The 19271-nt window shown below is 41.2% G+C and overlaps 1 protein-coding gene across 1 annotated transcript in view; it reads left to right on the top strand.

Annotated features, from left to right (window-relative positions):
• The window catches only part of UTP20 (UTP20 small subunit processome component), a 94330-nt gene that overhangs the window by 19459 nt on the left and 55600 nt on the right, over nt 1-19271 (top strand). The window contains exons 14-27 of the mRNA XM_075011254.1: nt 219-307; nt 2104-2209; nt 3231-3381; nt 3625-3687; nt 4022-4180; nt 5572-5648; nt 7873-7952; nt 8661-8904; nt 9925-10119; nt 11996-12086; nt 14204-14289; nt 14999-15124; nt 15728-15894; nt 16953-17161. Of these exons, the coding sequence (XP_074867355.1) occupies nt 219-307; nt 2104-2209; nt 3231-3381; nt 3625-3687; nt 4022-4180; nt 5572-5648; nt 7873-7952; nt 8661-8904; nt 9925-10119; nt 11996-12086; nt 14204-14289; nt 14999-15124; nt 15728-15894; nt 16953-17161 (1843 nt within the window). The remainder of the gene's footprint in view (nt 1-218; nt 308-2103; nt 2210-3230; nt 3382-3624; nt 3688-4021; nt 4181-5571; nt 5649-7872; nt 7953-8660; nt 8905-9924; nt 10120-11995; nt 12087-14203; nt 14290-14998; nt 15125-15727; nt 15895-16952; nt 17162-19271) is intronic.

The following is a 19271-nucleotide window of genomic DNA, read 5'->3' as shown; positions in this document are numbered from 1 at the left end:
ATGCTCAGTCTGTGCAGTAACATTTCATGGAAGGGAGACTTAGAAAGTGATCATTGATAGGGGGTTTAGAATGTGGAATTGTCTTACCAAAATAGTTTACTAATAATCAATTTGTTTGAAATCTCTATTTAACATAGCAGAAAAGTGAGAGAGGGCCCAGTGTCATCAAGTGTCTGACTTGGGCAATCACATCAACATTTGTACCTTTGTTTTGGTAGACCAATAGACAAGGAAAAAATCCTGTTACCAGTTACAAGTTTTGTAGAATCACTCTTCCGGGCTATTGATGGAGGAAGGCTCCACAAAGGTCAGTTATAACCCTCTTGTGTTTTTTGTTAACTTTTTATTGTCACAAAAAAGATGTAACACGACAATTATGCTAGAGAGACAAGGCATAACCATGACTAATACATTCATTGTACCTTGATTTAATAAGTTGAACAATGAAATATGAAAGGCAAGTTGAAAAAAAAAATATACAGGAAATAATACACCATATGCCATCCAAAGTAATAATGTAATGGTGAAGTAAATATCATGACAGGCATAGGTGATTGGACCAGAAGTCCTCAAAATCTGAGGTTGACCAAGGAATTTAGGGAGATAGAATTTGAGAGGCAGATGGTGAAGAAAAGAAAGCATGTGGGAGTAAAAGAAATTAAAACTGAGCTAAGCTGAGCTTTCAAAGTCAAGCTTATAGCAAAAAGAGAGTGATAACATTTTTACATGCATTCTTTTACTGTGGTGTTCACCGTTTTTTGTCTCCAGGTCTGGAATTTTCCTGTCAGCCTCAGTGGTGGTGTCAGTGATTCTAAAGCTAAATAGCTTGCTTGCATGTATAGCTTCACATACTAACAAATTTGGAGCCCTTTCTATAACTATTGCCCAGAGAAAACTTACAATTTAATTGGAAGTATGCATGAAAATTCTATATATAGAGAGAGAATTTTTTTTTTGGGGGGGGTGGCGGTTAAAAAAATTCAGCTCCTTAGAGAAGTATGAAAAAGTTCCCTTAATAAGTAAAGTGCACTGAGGTTTATGGATGAAAAGGGCTATGTAAGAGGTACGTATTCTTACTGACTATTAAATCTGTCATTACTGCTATCAGTCTGCATAGAAGTATCCAAAGTAGTGCACAGTTAAAGCTGTGTTATCTGGCCCTGTGCCTGCTAAAAATGTCTATAAACCAGCATGTCTGATCATCTTCACAGAAAGTCCAGTTGGCATGTGGCTCCGCCTTGGCTCTTTGGGGAGTCAGAGAATAGCTCTGTGATTAGAGCATTGGCTGGTAAGCCAGGGGTTGGGAGTTCAGTTACGATTGGGGCAGATTAGGTAAATATCTGTTGGAGAGGGTGAGAGATCCTGCAGTGGACTGGGTTTGATGACTTCTTGTGGTCCCTTCCAGATCTGTGATTCTTCTGAGTAGTGACGTGTCCCTGCTATTCCTATGCAGAGAAATAACCATGAGGGTTTGACTGTTGTTTGGTTGGGGATGCAGGTTCTGGGAGCGAGTTGGGAGAAATTTGGGGTGCTGACTTGGGCAGGAGTGGGAGGGGCGCTCACCTTGGGCATCATCCTGTCCTTGCTGCCACTCTCAGAAGCGTGGTTCGGTGGCTCTGCACACAGCCTCTGCCCTGCCCAAAACTGCTGGATTTGCAGCTCCCATTGGTCAGGCGCCTTCCCCCTTTCTTTTCAGAAATACATTTCACAGCACTTCCTGTTTTCTCAAGCACCATTTGTTGAGCAAAATTCTCTGTGATCCACAGAGCAGAGCTTAATTTCGGTACTGTGGTCTCCTCGTGTAGGCATGAGCTGGGTGTTCTGCATGCTGAGGGACAGCAGTGGTTCGAGATGGAGATCTGCTGTAATGATCAGAGCAGAATTCTGCTTCAGACTTCCATCATGGGTGGTGATAAATGTGGAATTATTGCACTTAGAAAATAAAAAGAAAACGTCATTTGTGGGCTGCTGTGTGTAAAATTACATTATAATCCTGTATATGTCTGTGCCACCTCTCATTTGACAATCCCAAAGCACTCTTATGAATAGGAATTCGATGTGGATAAATAATTACAGTTTGTTCCCATTCCCCCCTGCGCCCAGGAGGCTTGTTTGTGGTCTGCCAAGCTGTGAGCACGCTACTTAGTTTAACAGACTCTTCCGAAATTCTCCACTTGTTCCCTTTGGAACATGTGAAGAACTTGGTGAGGTAAGTGAACTCTGTTTACTTTCTGGTGTTCCACTTAATGTTCCGAAGAGAGAACTTTGTCTTCATTTAAGGACTATTAAATAAAATAAAAACATTTGATTTAGCTGTTTCCTCCTGTCTCATACCAGCTTGTTTCTTCAGGTTTTTAGCCATCTGCCAGTTTACCATACTGTGTGGTGAATGCTTTATGCCGCTAGCTCCATAATGTCAATCTGCTATTTGATCTGTGCGAAAGCTGCAGATTAGCCTTTTGTTGTTGTTGAATGTGTGACTGCAAGAAAGCTGATTTTATCTTGTGGGACTGCAAGCAGGAATCCAGCATTTTGTTTTACCTACCAAAAAAAAAATGAAGATAATCTCAGTTAAATATAAATATCACATTGAAATTCTTGTTTGTGGTCTAGCAAGTTCACCGACAGTATTTGGGGGGGTTCTAATCCCCCAGACCCCATAGCTGTTGATTTTGGGCATTATTTTGTATACTCCCTCACCATATTTTAGTGAACACATATGAAAACTGTCTGTGCTATTAACCCCTTCAGGTAACATAATAACTGAGCAGCTAAAGGTATGCTTAAGATCTGTGTGCTCTGCCAGCATCTGTCTCCCCATCCAGCTAGAGAAAACGTGGGACTTGCAGCATTTCCTGAAGGGTGGGTTGATCTGATACTTATATGAGCCCCTGCCATCCAGTTGTATTTGTGCACCTGAAAATCATTAAGGATTTTATTCTGACAGCACTCCAGTTCATTCAGAGTCTGTACCTTTGTATGCTCAACCTTCCTGCCAATGTGCTGCAGGCCGAGTTAGAGGCACAGAGAAATGCAAGACCTTCACATGTCCCTGCATAACTTGGGACCTGTGACTGTAAACATAGCATTTGACTCTACCTGCTCACTGGTGTATCATCCTAGCAGAATCCTGATTTTTGAGGAAGGGGATTTCCCCATAGATTTTTTTTTTTTAAATTATATGTGTTGTGGTTTGCCTTGTACGATAATAAACCAGTATTTTGTTTCAGCGCCTTCCCTTCAGACCCATCAGCCTTGCTGCTGGCTGACCTCTATTTTACAAGGTTGGCTTTGTGTGGTTGCCAGGATCCTCTTTCCCATGAGAACTTAATGGACTTGTTTGATAAACTGAAAACAAATATTTCCTCTGGCATGTCCAAGGTAATCTTTCTTTTTGCTAATGGTTTCCAATATTTGCAAGCTGATTTGTGTTTTAATGGAAAAATGAATTCTCAGCTAGTGGCAACTTGTTCTTGCAGCATTTGAAATAAGCTAAATAAGGCAGGGCTAAAGGTGAAATGTGCAGTTTTATGCAGGAATGAATGCCCCTCATCTCCTTCAAATTGTGCTGGTTTCCAGTGGCTTTTCACAACTTACAGTAAAACATGCTTTCACTTTTAATAGATTCGACTCTTGACAATAAGGATTTTACATCATTTTGAGGCTCGGCTTCCTACATCAAACAAGGTAGTGTTGCAATGGCTGCTTTAACATTCTAAAACCATGCGAGTGGTCTGCATAGTAAAAGTGGTTTCCTTGACACTGACTTTATTTGCCAGTTACATGAACTAGTATCAGTTCTTTTGCCAAAGTGAACTCCCTCTGTACTTATTTTTCAGACCATAACTTTATGGAGCCAATCCTCAGCTAGTAGAAATCTCTGTAACTCTATGAAATTCTGTGGAGCTATGCCAGTATATAGCAGCTGAGGCCCTACCTTTATATAGTAAATTATGACAAAACAGTTGTCTAGTGGAATCCTCTAACAAAAGGCATTTCATTGATTTTTTTTTTTTTACAGGATGGTGGAACAGGCGAGCTTCAATCTGTGTTTGCTATATTACTTCAAGCTGAACTGGTGCCAGCTAGTGTGAATGATTATAGAGAAAAACTTCTTCATTTAAGGAAACTGAGGCATGATGTGGTGCAGTCTGCCGTGCCAGATGGACCTTTACATGAGGTGAGAAGTTATTGCCAAGAGGTACACTGGATTGTTTCCTTTTTATAAGGCAAGAAAAGTTTGCAGTTTACTTCATACTGTGTATTTTCAGTGACTTGTGAAGGCTTCCATAAATGGAGGCTGGAAACAAACTAGTCTTCCTGAGGGCGTTAAGAGTTCAACTCTCACTGCTAGTCACTGGGACTTTGCTCCCAATAACCTTTGGTTTGCAGCACCAGAGCTCAAAAGTGTGGGGCTTTCCCGTGAGTATCAGTGGTGACCAAGATAGAAAGACAGCAACATTCTGAACAAACACCTCATCAAGCACTGAACTCCATGGCTTTTTGCTCCCGTAGGAAATATGATCCACTTGAATCTGCACATTGCATAATATACGCACCTGCCTTCTCCAGACATGGGACTGAGCGCTAAAAAATTATGTCAGTATGATAGTATTGCTTGGGTGTAGAAAATAGAGTTATATATAGCAATATACTTCTGTAGTGCCTAGCATGGGGGCTGCAACCTGTGGCTCTGGAGCCACATGCATCTCTTTGAGGACATCTTTGTGGCTCCTGACACGAAAATTGCAAAGTGAAAACAAACCAACCAACCAACCAACCCCTCCTGGCTATTTTCGATAAATAGTGAACATCTAAAAGCCCACAGTGAACAACTCATATCTCAATAGCAAATGATATGAGATCTTGTAACGTTGGATGACTCCCCTTTTAATATGTGCAGTGGGATATGATACTGTTTCTGTGTTTTGCTCATGTTCCTAGTAAAATTTGATTTTGAAAAGGAAAAGGAAAAAGAAGCTTGCGGCATTCCTGCTGTGAAGGGCCACATGCATTTTATAAAAGAAAATTGAAATTAAACATGAAGTAAAATCGACATAATTAAAGCAAGTTCAGGAGTGAAAGTCAGGAAGACAGTGGTACAGACAGACATTCATAAAGTGTGAGGAAATACAATATGTAAAAAGTTTGTGAACGTCCTGCAGTAAACATGTATCACATTGCAAATCATTGTGTGTGCCGTTCTTAAAATAGTGGTTACAAAATTTATGGTTTTACATTATTATTTGACATTTTATTCAGCACCATTCACATTCATTGCAGCTCTGGAAGTATTAATTTTTGTTTTTAATTGAATTCGGGGAAAAAAATGGCTCTCCTTGCTGGCTTGGTTGCCAGTCCCTGGCTTACACCAATTTGGAGCACAGATAATAATCTAAATCTACCAGAGCACAGATAATAATCTAAATTATCGATGTTGATTCTGAGATGTTTCAACTTGACTTTAGTGCTTTTTTTTTCTTGCCACTCAGTCAGTGAAGCTGTTTCGATACCACCTTTAAATATCCGTGTTAGCATTTTAAAACAAAGTTTTCTTGTCTGCCATTTTAGGTGCCTCTTCAGTATTTACTGGGAATGTTTTATATTAACTTCAGCCCTCTCTGGGATCCTGTTGTTGAGCTCATAGCGTAAGTACATGGCAGTGAATGGTGGGAACCTCAGTTGTGGTGTTGCAGCTGCCCCGTACTTGAAAAATAAATAAATAAACACGTCATCTCTAAAAGATAAAGGCAAATACAGCCCAGCATGACATGTATTTCCATGAGGTACCACAGAAACGCCTCTGATCTGTGAAGACAATCTTGCACTTTATAGACTGTTATTTTGAATCGTTTTTTATGGTACACATATATTAGACAAGTCACAGTCAGAAGTACAGGTTGAACTTGTCTAGTTTGGCATGGTCTCATCTGGCAACGTCTGTAATCTGATGTGATTTTTAGTTACCTGGATAACCCCGTATCATGGGTGTGGCCAAGTTTCCTGTGGTCCCATAAAGTTTGTTTACAGCCACCAGTCCTGGCTCTCAGCCCTTTGTTCTGTGCTGTTATTTAGCTGTAATTTACCCCTAAATGTCTTCTAAGAACCTGGTAAGTAGTGGAGGGGTTGGCAATGCTGCTAGACAATATTGACCTCCCATGGTTCAGCAAATTCTCTCGTTCAGCACCAGTCAGGTCCCAAGGTTGCCGGACTAGAGAGGTTCAAACAGTTTTGTCAAAGTACATCTAGGGTTGGGACACAAAAGTACTTCAGTCCAACAAAGCCAGCTGTTTATCTCACGTTGTTATGTCCATCGCATCTTAGTGTTATATGAATAATAAATGAGTCTGTGTGCGTGTGTGTGTCTCTCTCCCTCCCTCTCTCCCCGATACAAAATCTAAGTCAATGGAAAAGGTCCCATTGATTTGCATGGGCACTGGCTTGAGCCCTAAGCTGTGAGTGTTAGCTTTCAGTGTGAATTGCCAGTCTTTTGACTACGTAGCTTTTTCTCTGTACACTCTGATATGTGTCTCTTTCCCCATCAAAGACGTGAAGTAATGAAAATGTTAAACTACTGCTTCAGGGGGTAAATCCTCACTGATTCCTTGTGTTGGTTTCAAGTGCTATGCTGCTGAATAGGCTGTACTGAAAGACTTGAAAACATCTGTACCAAAGGGTCTATATTTGTATTCAAAGACTATGATCAGGCTAGTCTGATAACAGTGAAGGTTTGGGATCTTCAGAGCAAGGCAAAGAAGAATTACAGCCACATATCAAATGTCTTGCCTTCATACATGGTGATCAGGACTAAACACCAACCTTCTGAACATACTAGTACAGTAAACCCTCGAGATATGCACAATCAAGTTGCGAGTATCTTGGGTTTACATGACTGTCACCCCAACAGGAGTGGGAAACTGTCCTGTTGGGGTGGCAGCTGCAATTCAGGCTGCCATCCGTGATGGTAGGGGGGAAACAGCTCTTGTCAGGGGTAGCAGCCTGACACTAGCCGCCCCTAACAGGAGCAATTTCCTGCTGGTCAGTTTCCCAGGTCCCACAAACGGCAGTCCCCCTGGTTCCCTGCCACTCTGGGAACCAGGAACCAGGTTGAAGCCTGTTTCCTGTCTCCCCTCGACTTGCACGAAAATTTGAGTTATGTGAGGGTGGTGTGTGTGTGTTGCTGAAACACAATCCCTATGTAACTTGAGGGTATACTGTAGTACAGACTCAGAAATAGACTGACTTGCGGTTTTTGCAGTCGACCGTGTGTGATGGAGTTGGGAGATGTGTTTGAGAGAGTCAGGCTGGATATGTGTGTGTGACAGGCAGAGCAGCTCACAGTGGCTAAAAATGATCCCCTGCAGCTGTAACCTAAGCTGGCAGGTAACACCTCTGACCTGAACAAAGAGAAGGGGGCCTGAACAAAGAGCAGGGGGGAACCGAGCAGGGTTTGAATCCGAGGCAGCAGTTAGAAGCTGAGGGGAGAGAAAGTTGGAAGGCAGCCAGCCTGGCTAGGGGGGACGCTAGACCCCAAATGGGGCACCCCTTGGGCTCCTCTCCCCGAGATGGGTTGGCATGACTGTCTCTGCCTGCTGTACTGACATCTCTGTGCTGAGCTGTGCCTCTGTCTACTAATATACTTCCCGTTCTACCTGCTGAGTGAGGGGACCCCTGAACTCCATCGCTCCATGCAAATACAATATTGGACAGATAAGCCATGAGAGAAGCTGCAGACTTACACTGCCCGTGGATCCTCACCACCACTGCTAACCACCATCTCTCAAGACGAGAAGGGGCCATAGTACTGTAGTATAATTGGCTCGTATCACATGGAATTTTCTTTCACTAAATTGCTGTCTTGTTTATTGTTAGGTCTCATGCAAACGAAATGGAGAATAAACAGTTCTGGAAAGTCTATTATGAGCACTTGGAGAAAGCAGCTGTCTATGCTGGTAATTCATATCTTGTAGACATTTAGATACTAACTTAGCTATGATCTGGTTGGTTCATGGACAGGGCTGGCTTTATGCTCTGGTGTGCTCCGAACTGACAAGGGAAAAATCAGGATATAAGTTTTTCCTCTTCCCTCTGGCCTCATTTCCTGATGAAGTGAATAGAGATCTGTCAGAATAGTTGATTCCCCTTCTTGTCTCGTGCTTGCCATGTGGTAAATAGGGACAGTCCATGGGTTGCAGAGCCCTCCTAGTATATGGGGCACCAGGCAGTGCTTGCTGTGTGCCGGAACTGTCTCTGCCCTGCAGGCTCAGTGGGCGAGTGAGGATTTTCAGTAATGTCTAGTTTCTAAGACTTTTCTTTCCCCACCCTGTTGAACATGAAATCAGTAGAATTTCTGCCAAACTTACCTGTCTTTCTTGACCCGGCTCACAAACATGAATACTAGATTTCATTGTATGGCACCAGGACAGCTACATTTATTGGGGCTGCGTGTGCTCATAGTTAGGCCCCTTGCTGAAATTCTGACACCTGTGTTGCAGTTTCAGATCAATATTAAGCAGAATTTGCTAGGTAGATTGCAAATATTAGTATAAACTCTTGCTATTCTTTATCCCAGGGCACTGACCCCACCACTCACAGAAACCGAATTAACTTTTGGAAGTTTTTCTGGAAATAACGACGGCCATGGTTTGTTTCCTGAATAGAGAGAGAGCTGCAAGATGAGCCGAGTGAAGAACCAGAAGGCACCATAGATGCTGAGAGTGAGAAAGTCCAAGCAGGAAATGTGGGAAGCCTTTATCTGGAGCAGCTGAGGTTTCGAACGAATTGCAGTGAGCGAATAGATCACACAAACTTCCGGTTCTTGCTTTGGAAGGCATTGACCAAGTTTCCAGACAGAGCGGAGCCCAGGTCGAGGGAGCTTTCCCCACTTCTCTTGAGGTTCATTGGGTAAGTGACCATGTTCAGTAATGACACGTTTCTTGGAAATACCTTAAAGGAAGTCAGAGTTACTAGCGGCTTTATGAGACAAATGATGGGTGTTTGGGTTTTTTTAATGTATTTCATTTGCTTAGACCTCTGAATCCATAGAACGATATGATTTTTATATTGAAGCTGGGCTTTTTTGTTTAAATGTGGCTCATGCTAGCAAGAGTGGGAAAAAGAAAAGTACTCTGGAAGGTAAGCTGTCAGACTGGCGGCTGTGTTGAGCTCCAGTTTACTCAGAAGTTCTGGTAGCAGCCTCACTTCTGCTGTGGAGGGCATAGTTATAATCGACGTCAGGTGTCTTGGAAATGGACATGAAGATGTGGCTCTTCCTTGTCTACCCTGTTTGCAAAGTGAAAGCATTTATCTTTATTCAGAGTTATGAAAGATGGGAAAATATCTTATCGTGTATCTAGGGCCTGGTTTAGTGCCCACTGAACTCAATGGGAGTCCTTCTATTCACTCCAGTAGGCTTTGAATTAGGCGCTCCCTTTATTCCTCTTGCCGGTTCCTAACTGTTCTTTTAAATGTATTTCCTAGTGCTTTGTCTGGACTGCTTTTAACTGTTTTCAAGTGAGAGGGCTTCCGATACGTAATACAGCACTGATTCCTACACTTCCTCATTTGTGTTTTCACACATCCCCACCAACTGAAAAAAAAAAAAATTCTCCCATTCAGTTTAGAGACCTGTAATGATTCATTTGGTCTCCTTTTTCCCAACAACATTTTTCTGCTCTTGGTCCTTTATTTTTTCCGTTTCATTGTCTTTTTCCTCGACATTTGCTCATTTCCTTTTATATTTCTGCTACTCCCTGGAAAAGAATGCCCATCTGCATGCTAAAATGAACTCTTTTGGGGGATCTTTAATAGGACATTATTAGCAGGCACCACTCTAATGATAATTGGAACTTCAGTTGTGAACAACATTGAATAAATCTCATGCCGGCAAATACTGTTCTATTTATTGATATATTTTTAATATAGCAACGAGTATTACCCAGCAGATTCTCTGGTGGCTCCAACCCAGGATCTTAGAAAGAAAAGCAAAGGTGCAGGAGAAGAAGAAGAAAAAGCCACTGAAGAGCTTCACCAAGCTACAAAAGAGGAGGAGGTGGAGAATGTGGAAGAGCCAATAGTCGAAGAGTTGCAAAAAAAGAAAACGAGAAGAGCTGCAGCAAAGTGAGTTTTGCTTTGTTTGACTGGGCAAAGAGCAAGTGACGTGCAAATGGTAATTATTCAGCATCTGAAAATGTCCCATAAGAATGGGATCATTGACTTTGTGACGATCACTGGGCTACGTGCATCCCTTTCCCCTTCCTTTGTCTGCTCTAGTCGTTTGTGAAATGGTGACCTCTCTGAGGGCGGGGTCCAGTCCCCGTGAAACCCCAAACTCTGGTAGGAGGCCCTGACGGAAGCTTCTGGTTACTTCTGTTTGATGGGTAATAGGCCACAGCTTTGCCTAATTAGAAGCAAAAAATTGTGCAGGATCTAGGGGTATTGGTTTAGGTTGAATATATTCCTAGACTTTTCATTACATAGCATAAACTTTAATTAAAGATCAACCTTTAATTCCTGGAGACTCAAGTACAATCCTGGAGGTTTGGCGACCCAAGTGAGTGTTTGGAGGGAGTGGGGAATATCTGTTACCTCTGTTTCTGTCTACTTTCAGAGAAAAGTCAATGGGAACTGATGAGTATAGGCACCCAGTTGTGGATTCCATAGTCTAGCTTTAGACACCCATTTTTGAAAATCCCTGATGTCCTTCTGGACCAGCGTTTGGGGTGTTTCTTCCTAAAAATGTATGATTTTGTGACATCCGTGTTCCACGATACCAAATTATTTAATGAGTGAATAGTCTATGGTTGTTTCTTAAAACACGGTTTTAAAACTTCTTGACTATGGCCTTTTTACTTTGCTGATGTCTGTCAAATACACATTTAAGGTGATTGACATGAACTGTTTTGCTTGTCTGAGAATGCCATTTGTAGCAACAAAGAACTTTAAAATGTCTTCTTGCACATTTAGAGGCATGAATTTTAGTCCATATTCTGACTTAGTTGTAGGTGTTTTGTCGGTCCTGTTATTTTGATCTGTTCCTTAAGCTGAGTGGTTCAGATCTGTGAATTAATGATAATTATGAAAATCAGATTGTCACCAGATTTGAACTTCTTCTTCAAAATGTTCTTGTTCCTGTATGGATACTTTTAAAATGATGGTAGCAATAACTAACGTAGAAGTTTTATTGACTAGTTGTTAATGAGTTCGTCAGTGAATACTTTTTTGCTTGACCCTGGACGCTTCATTGTACTTTAAGATTTGTACCATTGCAGCGTAGGCTCTTCCAAAATGAATGTTAGAAAATCCTCCCTGAAAATGATGAAAAAACAAGAGTTAAACATGAAGCGGGAGACTAGATTGAAGGTGTATGCCCAGTAATGTGTAGAGTGCAAAACTCCATCATAATTACTTGTTCAGTGGGGACAACAGTGCTGGCTGTGGAGGTGGGGTAATGGTTGCGGCACCTCCCTTTCCTGGGGCAATTAAAATCACATGGCAGATTCAGTAGAAATTTTTGGTGTGATTCTTCTGTGAATAGATGATTCTTGCAGTCCTGCCTGGGCCCCTTTTTGACCAGACCTTTCCATTTTTGGTCCTATTTTCCCAGCAAATGGAGAAGTGGCTGTTCTTGGGTGACAAGTATCAGAGGGGTAGCCGAGTTAGTCTGTATCTTCAAAAACAACAAGAAGTGCTGTGTAACTTTGTAGACTAACAGATATTTTGGAGCATAAGCTTTCGTTAGTCTATAAGGTGCCACAGGACTTCTTGTCATTCTTGGGTGATGCGCTCTCCTCCCCAGCACCAGTTTACATTTACTGCTCTTTTATACTGTTATAAATCAAATTCTTCCACTGCCATTAGAGCCTGTTGGTAAACGTTCACCCTATATGCTAACTTTCAGAAACTCTGAAACTTGGTGCCATTCCTCTACCTGCTGGTAATAACATAGGGTGTGTATCAATTTTGTTGTTAAAAGCATGTTTTGTTTTGGTTTCAGGCAGCTAATAGCCCATTTGCAAGTTTTCTCCAAGTTTTCGAACCCACGTGCACTGTATCTGGAACCAAAGTTACGGGAGTTGTACAACCAGGTGATGATGGTTAACATTTTTGTATTGCTTAATAAGCAAATATATTTCTCACTTATCGGAACACCAAGTCACAGGGTCATTCTTTGGAAAGTGAATGACAGTTGCAGTGCAGGGTACAACAGATTTGTCTTAAAGAGACGCTGGCGGCAGCTTGAATATCATCATTAGAATTTTTGCATCTTCTAAAAAGTAACTGTTACCATTACCGTAGCTCAGCAGTTCTTGACCTTTTCTGGGTTGCAGCCCCATGGTGTAAAAGAAAGCTTCAAGATGCCCTTTCTGTCTAGCCCTGGAGAAAGAAAACTTGGTCATGACCAGCAGTCTAAGCTGTGGTCTACACTTAAAATTCAGACCAACCTAGCTATGTTGCTAAGAAGTGTGAGAACCTCGCACCCATTGAGTGCTGTAATTAAGCCAGCCTTACTGCTTTGTGGTAAGTGACAGGAAAAATCTCTTCCATTGACATAGGGAAGCATCTGTTAGTGTACTGTAGAACCTAGAATGTACGCGTGCCCTGAGAAGTCATGCTGGATAGCTGAAAGCGATTGGAGAGAAAAATGCCTTTCTCTGTTTCAGTTTCTGTTTGGTAGTGTCTATCCTTTCACAGACTCTGCAAGAGAGTTTTACTGGGAACAGTCGGCCGCAAAGCTGAAACTGAGAGTAAACAGGCAGCAAGCAATAGCCTGAGGTGTGAAGAGGGAGAAAAGAGGAGCATGTGTAGTTTGTCTCTGCCAGAATGTTCCTGCTAAACATAAATGGGAACAAGGAAAAGGGAACAAGTCATTTTAAAGGGAATTAGTTATAAATTCAGGCTATGCTTTTTAAAGAGCGCTCCTTTGGAAAAGCAGAGTTTGTCAACTTGAATTTTGTTGAAATAAATCCTTGTAGAAGTGTACTGCAAAAGGAGTTTCCAAAAGATTGTTGTCTTTAACACTTACATGTCGAATGATCAGACAGCATATATCTATGAGCTAACCATTCATTCTGTGTTACTGCTTTAGTTCTCCTTTGTCAGCTTCTCTCTGATTTCCAGCTTCTCTTTTTAATGCTTCAGTGTTCATTGTGCTCCTTTAAACCTCTAAGCTTTGCTTAGGAAATAGCCTCTCCCTGTGGGTTTGATTTCTTGTCTGTGTTTCTTAGGGAAACACTGACCTGATTTTACTTAAGCAACATTTGTAAAGCATCCAGAACAATCAAAACAGGCATGGTTCTGGTCCACTGTTTGCTGGCTCTGTGATCTAGAGCAAATGCTGGAGTGGTACTATGCCTTCAGAATGCTGAGGTCTTAGAATATGACATCAAAAAGTGGATTCCAAAAGGCACTGTTTATTGTGAAACAGAAGTAGGTGATGGAAGAACTAGGTTTTTGATAATGGTCTGTATTTCTCTTAGCGTGGCCATTGAGGACATTCACCCCTTAATGCTATTGTTGATGTGGCTTTGATTATTCCCCTTGTATTTCTCTTCCTAACAAGTCTAATGTTCCATGTGTATTTTCTTAACTTGGATATGTGACACACACATTTTGGGATGAGTTAGCTAATCCAATTTTTGCCTAGCTGACACAAATTCAGTGTGAGCCAATGCTGTCTGAAAGTGTTCTTGTGAAAGACATTAAAAATAACTTGTGAACATAAGTTTATGTTTGGTTTATGTAATTGCTGCCCTCATCAAACAGGGATGCTGGAACAATTTCTATTGTGGGAGGGTGCTGAGAGCCCTTGAACCAAACTATAAACCTTATATAGAATTGAAACCATTTCAAGCATAAGCAGCACCCCTATTCCCAGCATCTTTGCCATCATATGCAGCAATATTGTCCTCTTTGTGGGTTTTTTTTTAAATAAATAACTGTTGTGTTCTGGAATGATCTAATTGGCATGTATAACAGTAGGAAATATTTGCAGCTTTGTTTCTTTTAAATGAACATTCTAAACAGAAACTCCCCTTATTTGTGGATCCCTGTAGGTTAGATAATTACTCTCCCTTCCCCCCACCTCCCAATCTAAGGGCAGAATTCTGCTGTGAGTGAATCATCTTGATTTGATGGTATAAGGAGAAGTATATATTATTTGGACTGCTCCTAACTTTCTTTTCTTGTAAAATGTTACCTTCAGCTGTTATGCCATCAAGACCAGAATGTCCAAAAAATAGCCCTTGACTGCATCATGACTTACAAGCATCCACACCTACTGCCGTACAAGTAAGAGCTTTATAATTCTTCCAATAGAGAGAACACACTGTGCATCACATCAAAATGTGTATTTGATAGTTGGCACCATCAGTTTCTAAGAGAGATATCCACAACTTTCCAAACTCAAGGGAAAATACTTTTTCTGTTCCAAATCTGAATTTGGAAATGGGCCAGGTTAAAAAAGCTTTTCCTGTTTATATTGAAATGTAAATGGAAAAAAGCTTTTGTGGTCTATAAATAAGTAAAGAGGTTGTCGCCTCCATGATGTTGTAACTGATATCAGAATACAGTCACGGAAGGTAACCTGGAGGAGTCTTGGAAAAGCAGATATCCAGGAAGAGGAATTGCTATTTCAGAGAAGTGAGTGCAGGGAGATCATGTTCATTCAGAAATGGGAAGCCTGAAATCTTTCATCTATCCAATTTGAACTCTTTCTACCAGCAAACCAATTTTTTTTCCATATCCAGGCCCACCAACGTAGGGTGTAGCTGTGTTCTTTTCAGTAAAGGGCTTTTGTAGTTCTTTATAATCATTAGGTAAAACTTGTCAGCACAACACTATTGCTCCCTCTTGGATAGCCCTTACAGAACCTTCTATGAAAGGTATTGGTCTGTGTAATGAACTGGTTGGTTTACTTACCCTTTTGTTGTAAGGATAAGGATGCAATGCTTTAATTGCACAGAGATTTTTTTTAAATAGCTGTGTGTAATACTTGCAGAGAGAACTTGCAGAGGTTACTGGAAGATAAGAGTTTTAAAGAAGAAATAGTTCATTTCAGCATATCTGAGGAGAACACTATAGTTAAAATCCAACACCGACAGGATCTTATTCCTGTTCTTATGAGGTACGTGAGTGAAACACTGCATAAACTTTGCATGTTAAAATAAAATGATGGCTATAGGAGAAACATAACGCACACTTCGGTTGATATTTTAAAGAGACAATACAAACTTACAGCTCTCCCGGCAGCTGACGTGGCTTCCTCATTCATTACTGCACATGGTAGTCCCTTTAAGAGTTTGGGGGGATGTAGTATCATTGAATGTGTTAGTTAAGCCCATGATTTGCAGAAAAAGTCATCTTAAATTCATAAGAAGAAACTTGAGACATTTTCACCCTCTGGTTATTATATCTATTCGGTGAATACATGGAAATAGTGATTTACAATGAAAGTGCTTCCTCAGCTACAGCTCTCTCTTGATGCTAGCTCATTCATGCTTCAGCTGTGCTCCCACTAGCAACATTTCCAATGTCGTGTTGGAAGCCAGCGCCTGCCCTTTCTGGTGGTGTTTCTGGGTGCCGAGCAGCAGAAGAGATAATAATGGGGAGAATTAGTTAAGACGTGAAGTTCAGGTTACGTGCTTTTTAAACAAAAGCTGCCTGCAATGTTCAGGAGCAGGCAGCAAGTGGAAAACATGCTAACGCTGTTTCTTTTTGGCTTTTGAAGAATTCTGTATGGGAGGATGAGAAACAAAACTGGGAGCAAAACTCAGGGCAAATCTGCTGCGAGCACTCGTATGTCAATTGTCCTGAGGTTCCTGGCTGGCTCGCTGCCTGAAGAGATTAGAATGTTTCTGGACCTACTTTTTGAACCTGTGAAGCACTTCACTGCCGGTATGCTTCAGCCATTAGAAACTGGAGATAACAGCTCTTCCCTACTTCATGGGTGTGTGTGGGGGAATAGATGCATTAAGGATGCTGAGGGGCTTAGGTGCTGTATTAATGGGGGCCACATGTATGCCGGGTTTAAATTATAGAACCCACAGCACTGTTTGCTTGTTTGTTTTAAATAAGAACCAAGGTTTCTCCTGAGCCCTTGGCTACAATTTCCTGTCCCTGCTGTACAATGTGCTGTTGTTCCTACACTGTTATTACAGAACATAGGCATAGAAACAAAAAGCAGTCAAGTAGCACTTTAAAGACTAGCAAAATAGTTTATTAGGTGAGCTTTCGTGGGACAGACCCACTTCTTCAGACCATAGCCAAACCAGAACAGACTCAATATTTAAGACACAGAGAACCAAAAACAGAAAGCAAGGAGGACAAATCAGAAAAAGACAATCAAGGTGAGCAAATCAGAGAGTGGAGGGGTAGGGGGGAAGGTCAAGAATTAGATTGAGCCAAGTATGCAGACAAGCCCCTATAGTGACTCAGAAAGTTCCCATCACGATTTAAACCATGTGTTAATGTGCCGAATTTGAATATAAAAGTCAGCTCGTCCACTTCTCTCTCTAAAATGGTGCGATGATGTCTCTTCAGTAACACACATACCTTGAGGTCATTGACAGAATGCCCAATTCCATTAAAATGTTAAGAAAGACTGAGTGACTTACCCAGGTCACCCAGGAGGTCTGTGCTGGCATCCTAACTACTGTGTTGCCCTTCTTCTCTGAAGGGTTGGTGAACACAGTGTTAAAGGGGTAAGTGCGTACATTGGTGGTGAGGCACTATAGCAATGAGGGCCATACAAGAACCCTGACAGACAGCTGGAGCTGTTTCTGGATTTTGCTTAAGAAGCTGATTTGAGAGCATTTTAAAAAGCTTGTAATTGGGCTGTCCTTTCTCACATTGAGATGCGAACCTCATATATTGACATTTGGCCCGTTGAAATTGGATCCTTACTTACCAAGATAAAGATGAACTGGTATTCACTGTATGTCTCCCTTCTGTAGGACCTTGCCAGGTTGCAGTACTACAAACAATATCACAGCTGGATTTATCTAAAGTCCTGCCTCTTGGTCGCCAACACAGTCTGTTCAACAGCCTTGAAGTTGTGCTGAAAAACATGGGCCATCTGATCAGTCAGTACTTACCTGAGATTTTACAGATTTTACTTTGTATGACAGCAACAGTATCCCACATCCTTCAACAAAGAGAGAAGGTGAGGCACGTGATAACTCTGTGTGTTTTTTCTCTCACCTCCGGTGTTTCAAATTACTCATAAGGGTTCCAAAAAAGAGTAAAGCTTCAGATACCAGTGAATACAGGTTGAACCTCCCTAATTCAGCACACTCTTCTCTGGCAGCAGCTGTAGTCCATCATAATTTTGGTTTGCCAGAAATCTACTTATGGGTGTGGTCAAGGTTTCTTTGATCCCTTAAAGTTTGTTTCCAGCTACCAGTGCTGACTCTGAGTTCTGTGCTGTTATATAGCTCTAATTTACCCTAAATGTCTTTTCAGAGCCCAGTAAGCTGTGGAAGTGTGATGATGTTGCTAGAAAATACTGATCTCCCGTGGTCTGGCAAATTCATTCAGCACCGGTCAGGTCCTGAGGGGGCTAGGCTAGAGAGGTTCAATCTGTAATAGAAAGATAGGTACAAGGGTAAGCTAGCAAGATTAGTCTTAAAAAGATACGGTGTTCTGGTAGAGTATATTATTGTTAAACAGTGTTTTAAAATGCTGTTAAATTGTAGGCATTTCAGTCAGTCTAGGTGTTGAATTTATTTAATAGAATATGCATTTTAAAACCTTGTGTGTAATGATTCATACAAACAAAAATTTGAATCTTAAATACATCTTTTACAACGCTGCATTTAATTAAATGCGAGTTTGCTTGGGGTAAAAAGAGTCCTTTCTGGACTAGAATAGAACAGGTAAAGAAGAATACTTTATTTTTTGTTTGGCTCTAATATTATGGTTTCCGTAATGCTGCTTTAAGACCTGTACCTGTAGCCAACAACAAGAGAGTGGGTAATTTTTGGATGGTTACATTCCATAATCTGATCTACACTGTGCATTACATGTGCATAAACATCTGATCAGGAATTAATTTTATTTGTCTCTGGAGTAATCACTGTTGTAGTTTAAAGTTATTCAGTAATGCTGTCTCTCATCATCAGTTGTGACTGAATAACTCTTGGAGAGGTATTTGTAGTGCCCTGCTGTCACTTGTTAAACTTAATTTAACACTTCATTAGCTAGTGAGGTGTTAAGAGTGCTGAGAAGGGTAGGAGAAATCCATTTACCTAGGTAAAAATTAGAAGACATTTCTGGGGTTTGAGCGTCATTTATTGCAGGATGATGTTGCCCAAAAAGTTAAATATCTACTTTTGTATTTCTGAGCTCGGTTACAGTTTTACTCTTTTCAGCTGTTCGCTTTCAATATGAACATATCCATGTCCTTCCATAGAGCATATTCCTGGAGAAAAGGCCTAGCAGCTTCTTCCTCTCACTTGACTAGATGGGAATTCAGATTTGGTTTATTTAATATAAAAAATTATCATCCGTCATTCTCATTTTCAGTCACAAAAATGCCTCTTGTGATAACAAATGCAGTTGAATGTTGGATAAGGAAGGAGCTAAGCTGAAAAGAAACAAGATTGAAGTATGGGATGTTAGAGGGGAGGGACAGCAGAAAAGTTTGTATGGTATAAGTGTCTGGAAAAAGATTTTATGTCAGCTGAGCATGATTGGAGTCACAGCAACAGTATGGAATGCAGCAGCAACAGAAGAGATGTGGGCACAATCAAGTGAAAGAGGAGAATTGTGGTGGCCTGATGAAGTGCAGATGGCAATCTGAAATAAGAGAACAGTGCATAAAGAAAAAGACGCAAGCCTGTCGAGTGTGAATGAAAGTGAATAGAAAGAAGCGACAGGAACTGCTAAACAGGCAGTGAAAAAGGCCAGAGGAAGTGCATTGATAGCCTGCATACTAAGCTTGTAAACTGTCCACATCTTTCTGGCAAAAAGGTCTATATTGCATTGCAAAAACCGAATGTAATGGGAGGGAGGGTGGCATTGCAACACCATTTGGAAATGCTGACCAGGAGAGACCGCTAGTAACACCTGAAAAAGGTGAGGTGGAAAATATACTTTGAGTCTTCTAATAAGGCAGGCCCCTTTCTGGCAGAATTGGCAATATTCTAATACAGGTGCCTGAGTCTAACATAATGGAAGACAAGGTGAGAAATGCCGTGTGGATAATGAAAAACAGTAAGCTGGTGGGATGGATAAAGGCATGTTGAAAGGCTTCTATGAGAGGGGCACAGAGG

Source organism: Carettochelys insculpta, chromosome 1, assembly GCF_033958435.1.
Source record: "Carettochelys insculpta isolate YL-2023 chromosome 1, ASM3395843v1, whole genome shotgun sequence".
Taxonomy (NCBI): domain Eukaryota; kingdom Metazoa; phylum Chordata; order Testudines; family Carettochelyidae; genus Carettochelys; species Carettochelys insculpta.
This window is presented reverse-complemented; position numbering and strand designations above follow the sequence as displayed.